The sequence below is a fragment of the Primulina eburnea genome, chromosome 3 (assembly GCF_022965805.1).
Source record: "Primulina eburnea isolate SZY01 chromosome 3, ASM2296580v1, whole genome shotgun sequence".
Taxonomy (NCBI): domain Eukaryota; kingdom Viridiplantae; phylum Streptophyta; class Magnoliopsida; order Lamiales; family Gesneriaceae; genus Primulina; species Primulina eburnea.
The window spans coordinates 5,725,471-5,735,640 of record NC_133103.1 but is presented as its reverse complement, the minus strand read 5'-3'; the positions used below and the strand labels follow the sequence as shown (position 1 = coordinate 5,735,640).

The 10,170-nt window shown below is 34.6% G+C and overlaps 2 protein-coding genes across 3 annotated transcripts; both read left to right on the top strand.

The window, feature by feature from the left end:
- Window positions 1–101: 101 nt before the first annotated feature.
- On the top strand, window positions 102–1,421 carry LOC140825724 (light-harvesting complex-like protein OHP2, chloroplastic). The gene is made up of 2 exons (XM_073187656.1): window positions 102–588; window positions 1,202–1,421. Exons 1-2 carry the CDS (start codon window positions 227–229, stop codon window positions 1,314–1,316), a joined length of 477 nt encoding a protein of 158 aa, XP_073043757.1. The 5' UTR covers window positions 102–226; the 3' UTR covers window positions 1,317–1,421.
- A 1,012-nt stretch (window positions 1,422–2,433) lies between these two features.
- Window positions 2,434–6,335, top strand: LOC140825719 (probable serine/threonine-protein kinase At1g54610). Of its 2 annotated transcripts, none has more exons than XM_073187650.1 (7): window positions 2,434–3,299; window positions 3,853–4,137; window positions 4,230–4,547; window positions 4,633–4,845; window positions 5,001–5,095; window positions 5,180–5,285; window positions 5,852–6,335. In XM_073187650.1, the coding sequence occupies exons 1-7, from the start codon at window positions 2,856–2,858 to the stop codon at window positions 6,173–6,175; spliced, it is 1,785 nt and encodes a 594-aa protein (XP_073043751.1). In that variant the 5' UTR covers window positions 2,434–2,855; the 3' UTR covers window positions 6,176–6,335. The 2 variants fall into 2 exon arrangements, with proteins under 2 accessions (XP_073043751.1, XP_073043750.1); XM_073187649.1 differs by having other exon boundaries at window positions 2,436–3,299; window positions 4,624–4,845; window positions 5,852–6,332.
- The last annotated feature ends 3,835 nt before the right edge of the window (window positions 6,336–10,170 follow it).

The following is a 10,170-nucleotide window of genomic DNA, read 5'->3' as shown; positions in this document are numbered from 1 at the left end:
TATATCTTATCATCATTAAAAATTCTTTATATTCCTTTTTCTTAAAAAAATATTTATAAAACTTTGAAAATGAAAATGAAAGAAGTCCATTTGAGTCTTATTATGCGTAAACTTGGCTCCATTTCATCCACAAACGCCCCACGTCGAAGCCACCACTGATCCGTAATGTACACAAATTTATCCACATCAAATACAGCGAGAAATCAAAACGAAAAGATTCAGCACAATGTCAGTAGCATCATCTTCTTCGATCCCATGCATCAAACTTCACAATTACGCTTCATATTCACCATCTTCTTCCTCTCCCACACTCAAATTCACAATTAGGAGCTCTCAAGCTGAGGGCCCTATAAGAAGACCAGTGGCTCCTACGCCTGTAAAGCCTGTGCCGCCGGATTCTCCGATGCCGAGTGCTCCTCCCAAACCGGTGGTTGCGGTTGATGGGGTAGACAAGAATGTGATTACCTTGGAGTTTCAGAGACAAAAGGCCAGAGAGCTTCAAGAATATTTTAAGCAGAAGAAGCTTGAGGAAGATGATCAAGGTCCCTTCTTTGGTTTCATTAGCAAGAATGAAATCTCCAATGGAAGGTAATGATGGAGTTATTGGGAAACCCTTTTCGTACGTTTGCTTTAGATTTTGGTGGGGTCTGAAATTTTCTTGAATTGGATTGGTACTATTTGTGTTAATTTTTTCCTTGGTGTATCGAATTCTGTGGATTGAAAATGTTAAAAAATCGGGTCAGAGGTCCATTTCACGGGTTGAGTAAAATATAGGAAGTGTGGCTGCTGCTGGTGTTAGCCTCTCAAGGGATTGACATTTGACAATCAATCCCACGAGTGATCTGTGGGTTTTACAAATAATTAGGAGCGATTAATAAGATTTGCTCACTCTTTCACATATGCCAGCTTATAAGGCAGGCTAATCTTGTGTCTATACTTCATTTCTAGGCGCTTGTAATCCAACACGACATACATCTGAAAAACAAAGTTGTTCGACCGTAGTTACCTTCCTTTTGTTTGATAAAAACTGTTTTTGCTCTAATGTGGTCTAAATTTACTGGAAAACGAGATTAAGAATCAGAATGTTGTTGTGTCCTGTGTAAAAATGTTTTGTAGATTAGCGGTTATAATCTTGTTGCTTGACTTGTTCAATAATAATAACAACAGCAACAACAATAATATTGGGTTGTTTTTTGAGCAGATGGGCCATGTTTGGTTTTGCTGTGGGAATGTTAACAGAATATGCAACTGGCTCAGACTTTGTTGATCAACTCAAAATCCTCCTTTCCAATTTCGGAATTCTCGATCTTGAATGAATACATCATTCCAATTTTCTTGATATTCATTAGCTTTCTTGTTTGAAATCATATCGTATTTTGTATAAATATTTCAGAGTTTTGTTCAGTTTCCTCTTTTTTTTTATGGCGTGGTAACCTGCAACAGCTTTCATTCGAGGCGCACTAAGTAAACTTTCGCGTTAACGCACTAACCTCCCGACTAAGTTAGCCAAGTAAATCACACTGTTGGTAGAAATAATCGAACTTATGGCTATTGATCAAATACTCACCCACTCAATATTAGAATGGTCTGTTTCAGGGCATCCCATGTGCTTCGATTAGCTTTATAAAAGTTTCACAGCTTAGATATTTTAAAAAAAAATTAACATTTTTTGGGACAACCTAAATTTTTTTACTTAGGCGAATGAAATTAATAAAGTGAGATGTTTTTTTGAGCGGAGGGAAGAGTTTGTTAAACTGTAAACCATCGTGAAATATTTAGGAATGATAAAGTAGACAAAACTTGTGTAAGACGGTCTCACATGTCGTATTTTGTGATATTGATATTTTATTTAGATCATTCATGAAAAAATATTATTTTTTATGTTAATAGTATTATTTTTATTATGAATATCGATAGAGTTGATCCATCTCATATATAAAAATTTATGAGACCGTTGCTTTAGAAACCAAATAAAAGTTTGTGTAGATAAGCCTATTATTAAGCCAATTGTTAAAATGTCATAAAAAAGCCATGGGCCCTAGATAAATTATTTTTTATTTTTTTTTTGATCTACCGGATGGAGACACCAATTACATTGTGTAGATAAATTATTACCTCCTCCTTTTGCGCATGTGTCAAATCATTTTAACTAGCTTCAAATGATGAGCCCGATTAACTTCTTACGTTTGTACGATCAATTTTCAAATGTAATTATCTCCGTTATTTTAGATAAGTATATTCGTCACAAAAACCTTGACATTAATTTTATAAGATTAATATTTTATTTGAATTATTTATTGTTTTTTATATAAAAATTATTAATTTTTTTTATTGTAAATATAAATAAGATTTTAACTTATTTAACGAAAAAAATTCAATATTCGAGATATCTGATAGCTACTCGTGTATTCGGAATCATTTAAGATTATTTTTGGTAAATCAATTTAAATGCATTTAATGTCGATTTTGTAAAGCCAGTGTCGGCCCTCAGTGATTCCGATGATTATATTCAGCGGAAGAAGCGAAGTATAGGCCACAAAATATGATCCTGAAACCGTAAATATCTAAACTGCCGCCCCCTGCTGCCGGCCAAGTTTTTGTCATCATTCCCATATTCAAAATCTTGTCTTTTCACTTTCTCGTTGCTTTTTTTTTTTTAAATCATTAACAAAACATTTGTTATCTCCCCTTCTCCCACATGTCGTATTTCCCCCGATTCTCTTGTTCTTGCAGAGTTCTTGTTTTATTCAGTAATAATGGTTCAAAAACTACGCACAACTGGTTGATCGAAGGACATTTGCATTAACGTTGGATCATCAAACTTGTTACATTTTTTAAGTGTGCTTTTTACGAAAATGGGGTGTGCACAGAGCACTAGGCCTTCGATTAAGTCTCATACACCAGAGCTCGAGAAGTTGAAGATGGAAAATGGGTATATAAAAGGAGGGTATGTAGGGGCGGGGAGGTCGGCCGGGCAGAGGGTTTCAAGGCATGAGTCAGGCCGGGTTTTAAGGCCAGAGAATGGAAATGGAGCCGTGAACGGGAGGGTAAGTTTTGTGGACAAAAGGGACGTTAAAGAAAGGAATATGAGGGCTGTCGATGAAGGGAAAAGAAGTAACGGCAGCAATGGTGATGCGGGGAGTAATGAGATTGTTTCTAAGAGAATTGAGTTGAATAAGAAGGATGAAGAAGATGGGTTGGTTGATGGTTGGCCTAAGTGGCTGGCTTATAACCTTCCAGGAGAAGTTTTGAAGAATATTGTTCCAAAAAGTGCTGATTCTTATGTCAAGATTGACAAGGTTTATCTACTTTCACTTACTTTTTAGTATTTTAGAGCTCGAAGTATGTAGCTCAACATGATAAATTATAGAAAAAGAGATTCTTGATAACATGCGGCTTGCTAATTGGTTGATGGAGAATAGTTCCGCGATCAAGTATGTTTCAAAAAGGCATTTCCGAAAAATTTAATGCAAGGAAAATCGTGTCGGAGTGAAGTCAAAATGATTCTTTCTTGTTGCAGATGCATGTCGTGTGTGTATTTTGTGTACAAGACTAGTTTTAACAGGAGATATAGCAAGAAATGTAAAACAAGATCCGGATTGCTGAGTCAAATATTTATCCTAATCGTTTGAGGGAGGCTGCTGTTTTCATTGCATGTACAGACTACAGACCATGCTTCTCCTGAGATGTTAGGCATATTTTTTATGCTCTAATGCTAGCCGAGTGCCAAGATTTTTAATGATTGTTAGGTCTCATTGCTGTCATACATTTTGAATTTTTTTTTTTTTTACAAGAAGAGTGATTTTATTTCGAAAAAGAAATGATTAAATGGACTTGGTTTTAATCATGCAGGTAGGCCAGGGTACTTACAGCAATGTCTATAAAGCTAGAGATAAAGAAACTGGAAAGATCGTAGCCTTGAAGAAAGTTCGATTCGACACATCAGAACCTGGGAGTGTGAAATTCATGGCGCGGGAGATCATGATTTTACAGAAACTGGATCATCCAAATATTGTGAAGCTTGAAGGATTAGCCACCTCAAGAATGCAGTATAGCCTGTACTTGGTTTTTGATTATATGCATTCTGACTTATCCAGAATCCTATCACGGTCAGAGGAGAGGCTCACAGAACCACAGGTTTAAGTATTTCTGCTGATGCTTTAATTTCTATGAATGTGTTAGGTTGAATTATTTCGATTATTGATGTAATAATATGTTATTTTATGCAGATTAAGTGTTACATGCAACAACTACTTTCAGGCCTCCAGCATTGCCATGACCGGGGTATACTGCACCGAGATATAAAGGGATCTAATTTACTCATTGACAGAAATGGGATGCTGAAAATTGCAGACTTGGGGCTCGCGAATTTCTTCAACAGAGAAAAAAAGCGTCCTCTAACTAGTCGAGTTGTCACCCTCTGGTACCGAGCACCTGAATTGCTTCTAGGTTCCACAGATTATGGGGTAGGAATCGATCTGTGGAGTGCCGGTTGCCTCATGGCTGAGATGTTTGCTGGCAGGCCCATCTTGCCCGGCAGAACAGAGGTAGTGCAATAAATTTTATGTAAATATGCATTACTTTTTGGTTTGTTATGCCATGAATTACATGATGCATATTCAGGTTGAACAGCTGCATAGGATTTTCAAACTATGTGGCACGCCTCCAGACGAGTTCTATATACGGCTGAAGCTCTCCACCGCTCTTAAACCTCCACAGTCATACAAGTCCAGCCTTTGGGGAAATTTTAGGAACTTCCCATCTTCCTCCTTCGGCCTTTTGAGCATTCTTCTTGCTCTGGATCCTGCGTATCGTGGAAGTGCAGATTCCGCTCTCCAAAACGAGGTTAGTCAAACAGGAATATTTTACGTACTAGTCGCCCTTTTTTGGCACGAGCACATTACAATGAATATTTTACCATGATATGGAGCTTCTTGTTTCTTGGTCCTTGACAGAGTTGATTAATAAACGATTCAATGTGACATCAATTATAATTGCAGTTCTTTGTAACAAGTCCTCTAGCTTGTGAAGTGTCTGGTTTGCCTATAATACATGTTGAAGATGATGACCAAGCTTTGATAAATGAGAAGAGAAGGTAAGTTGTTTAATTTATCCACATCAATAACCGACATTATATCCTGGTTCTAAGTGAGGTGTAAATATGTTCTCTTCTATACAGACACAGGACCTATAAAGCTAGGCTCCGTTCTCAATCACAGAGAGAGCAAAGGAAAAAGAGTCTGGCTTCTGAGGAACCTAAAGAAGTTGCTGAAGGAGCTAAAGTTGTAAGTTATTTGCGACTTTACAAGTTAGTCACGTTTGGGCAATAATAAAGTTTTATTGCTCCATAAATCAATTCAAATAAAACTTGAAATAAGTTACTAGTGGAGCTCGCTATGCAGACTCTTGCTCATAGGGTCCCGTCTTGCGGGAGCTAGAGTGTATGACCAACCAATTCTGAAGGTTGTAATTTGAGTCAAAAAGCAGTTGTCGCTGAGCTAAAAGCTGTAACCGATACTAGAAGTGTCACTAAATCTTTTAAAACATACATTAGTCAATCACCATGTTTTGTTGCAATCTCACATTGATAATTTTCCAATAATTCTTCCTCCGTGATTGCTCCAACTTACAACTTATGTGACTGCGACTCAAATCTTTCATACTAAGTAGCCCTTGTATCATGCATTGATCACAGTACAGGTTAAGCAACCGCACCAAACAATATCAGTTGCTGCAGCTGATCAAACCTTTTGACCATCCTTTTATTCAAGATCATTCTTCTGTTAAACTTTTTTGTACAAAATGTCAGTCACCACAGATGATCAAACCTTTTGACATTCCTTCTATTCAGGAACTGCAGAAAAGTACAGAGACATCGGTCTTTAGCTCAGAACCTGGAAGCAGCAAATCAAGCTCTTCATCTTCAAACACAAAGCCACGAGTAAATGGGGAGAGCCCGACTCTTTTATTTCCTTCATCTATCGTTCCTAGGACAGAAGCTCAGCCTAATGGTACCAGGAATATGAAGAACCGGCCCCCGTTACCCACAGATAATAGACGTGCAGTCAACTATATCTTAGATCATGATAGTACCTACAGATTGGGCACAGTGCAAAGGTCTGCATCCACCAGAGACTTCCGGAGTTTGGAGAACAAAAACAGGCCTCGTGGATGACCAGGAGGGAAATGGTAGACGGTGGTGCATTTTCTTTAATTTATAGTTTATTGTATTATTGTAGGACTTAAGTCTTTACTATACATATTATATATGTCGCTTTAGACATGATTAACAACGATAACTTTCTATTGTGGATTAATCATCAACTTCGAAAGCGCGTGCAACGCAAATCCATTATATAATAATTAAAACATACATGTGATCCTTTAGCAGGTATGCTTCTCGAACTTTAAGATATTATAATTGGTTGTCTCTACGACATTGTTGGATAAAATTGTAATGAACAACTACTTTTGGATCAAACTTAAAGATATTAATATCCAACCACCTTAAACATTATACACTGATTTAACTGTGCATGAAAAATCGAACAAGAGTACTAATAAAAGAGTCTGTCTGACAAGAATTAAAACACAGAAAGTATTAACACATTGTCAATTAACGAACATCGTTGAATTTAGATTTGATCCACTTGAAACTCTCGAAACAGATGTCTTGACTTTTACCTTGCGTAGTGAACATGTTATAGGAAGCAATCCTCTTCTTCCTTTCCATGTCTGGGCTCATTTAGACGTTGAAAAGGATTGGTTATTGTTCACAATCGGCCTGTTGAACGGTGTACATGTAATTGGAATCGACCTGGAAACTCGAATTCGGATGTATAACTGGGGATACCCGGATATGATCTGCTCTTCTCCGTAATTTTCCAATCTTTCATTCGATTCTTGGGAAGAAAAGTTTGTATTTGACATAGTTTTTATCCGAATAAAGAGGGTTCAAAAGCCAAATTTTGCATTGTTTGTTTGACAACTTTTTCCTAAAACATTCAACTTTTTGCGTAGCATTTTTGTGCTTTTCGCCGCTCACTCTTGGAATCATGAATGCTACTTTAGTTGGTGTGACCATGCATGTGGAGCCTAAAGCTCGAATTAGCGTGCAATATATATGCTCACTCGTCAATTTAATAAAGATTCAATTGGTGTTTTTGGGCCACAGAAATTTAAAATTCAAACACCATCGGCTTGAAACATAGATTTTTTAAATTAAATTTATTTGCTCCTACCAAGGAAATTAGGCCATTTTCCAATGCCATAGCCCGTTATAGTATGAATTGGGCTTTAACAAACTACCAAGGCCTTTGGTTAGACCCACGAACTATTTGGTCGTAAGACCCGTCCCAAGACATGTTAATATTGTGATTATTTCATATTTAAAAATTTTAAAATAAATAATCACTAAATTTTGTATTTTCCACTATATATATTTTAACAATCAGTATCTTATATTTATTTCTCATACGATTATTGCAGAATACCCTTTCCTATGTATCAAATCAATTTTCTATCATAAACATCAATATCGAAACGTATATTATTACTATATGTATATACAAATTATGTTGTCGTCAAATAAGTTTTGATACTTCATGGATGGACCCATTAAGATCAAGCTCAAACCAAATTTTGGGCTCCTGGCCCATCTCCAACCAAGCTAGAAGGCTCGTCACATGCTCATGTATTCTCATATGAATAGTAGTTTTGAGTGTGCAATTCATTTATCCACTATATTATTTTTCAGCAGCACCTTTAGTTACTCCTCTTATATCCTCAGTCTCTGACCTGAGCGTCGGAGGGGCTACGTCAGGATACCCTCCCGGCCCACTTCCAACGGTCTCCTTCGTGATTTCAGGCTCGATGCAAATTTGAAACATGTGCCTGGACTAATGTCACTTGCTGGAACCAAACCCCAAATTTTCAGTGAATATCAAGTTTATATGAAAAAAGTTAACAAAGATATTCCACTTATTTTGATTCATATTAGCAACGCCATTTTTTAACAAAATTTAGAGCATTGTAAAATATCAGGACCTAATTGTTTGGTTTAGGTCATAAATAAGTTAAAGGAACATAGACAAATGTATAGTTGGCACATTTGTTCACTGAACTTTGTTTGGTCAAATAATTTACTTTCAATTATTATTGACTAGATCTCTCGTGATTAATTATGTTCATATTTACAATAAAAATAATAATAATTTAGCATAAAAATATTATTTTTTTCATAAATAACACAAATACATATATGTCTCACAAAATTAACCCTTGAAACCGTCTCACATGAATTTTGTGTTATTATTATTGCTGGTTAAATTTTATTATGATTCATGGCGCATATCTATACATGTCTCACAACCATTGGAACTATCCATCGTCACCAAAATTGTGTGACAAAAAAATTAAATTAGTCTTTATTTATTATACCTGACAAAAAAAGGAACCGGTCGACTATTCGATGCGATGGTTATCGAGATTTAAGAAGAGAAAAATTATAATCTAAAAGTTTATGAAAAAAAATATGATTTATTTTTTAAGTTTAAAGGGAATGATTGTCAAGTTGGGTCCTGCTACATGATTGCACAAAAATAATTGATAAACTCCATAAAAGATAAATCAAGTGCAATTAGAAATTCATATTTGTAACGTCTACTCATTAAATTGTACAATGTGTATACGTTTTTTTATTTAATTTCGAATTCATGTATACATAATATATATAGTTTTGATATGTGTTCATATATTGACATGTATACTATTACATGTCGTAAAAACATTCTGTGGAACGTCACATCGGTTGTTCACATGAGAATTGTTAGAACATTTAATGTAGCACATTTCTTGAGATGCAGAAAGAGTGTATAAGAAGACACTCAATTTGATGTTTCATAAGAAGTTTTTATAAATATTTTGTTGTGTTCATAAAATGTCCATCAACATAAGACAAGGTATCAATAAGATGAAATTGAATTCACCAACAATATTGTAGGACCTGACATCATAGTACGTAGAGATATTGGACTCCACGTGTCTCTGCAAAGATCATCTAAAAAATGTTCTACTACATATTGGACTACGACAAAAGCAAACTCCTCTTGAGACGTAAGCCTCGAACTTAAGGAACTCATATGACAAATGCATTTAGGAATTTTGTGTGTGTGTGTGTGTGTGTGACATATGGAACCTTATTTTAACTCGCAGGATGCGTATACATTGGATTTTATTTTAATATATATGTTATGTTACATAATAAATCTATCTATAATATATCGGTACTGATGACATGATAAAAATCATATTATATCATCAGTTATATTTTAGAGATATTGTAAAATATTACATGAATATGTACAAATCTAGTTGTCATATATTAAAAAATTATATATCATCTAAAATCTACACCTATAAATAAGGGACTCATAACCATAATCAATGTAGGCTTTCATGTACAATTATTTACATTAGTCTTATATTTTATCTCTCATAATCACTCTTTTTCTTTGATACAAAGTTATATTTTTTGGTGGTTCAGTTCCCTTCCATCGAAGAATTCGGTGTGTAATAATCAGTTCAAAGTATTTTATTGGATGTGATTTTTTTTCCACATCAAGTATGATTTCAGTAATTTTATTCATTAATTTTGTGTTTGGGCATGTAGTTTATATTATGTCTCATAAATATAACATTATTATGGAGAGATATATATATATATATATATATATATATATATATATATATATATATATATATATATATATATATATATATTACATACTATTAAATTCGATATGCTTTAGATATCAAAATTAGTTATTTTAAGTCGTACGTATTCAATAATATAGCATAGCATAACATATATGGACTAGTATCGATATTCTTTAACTTAGTATTATATTAATTTTATAAAAATCCTTAATATATTATTGGAGTAAATAAATTGTATTTTTCTTTTTAGATTTTTGATTTTTTGGGTATAATGTAGATATTACACTTCTTAACAACATAGTTGGTCTAATTCAACTAAAATACCAAAAAATAATTTTGAATTAGCAACCATACATATCCAATTGACTGAATAGAAAGGTGGAAAAAGACTTGGTAATAGGTTATTTACTTGAAATGTGCCCCTTTCCCTAACATCCTTTTTCTCTCCAATAA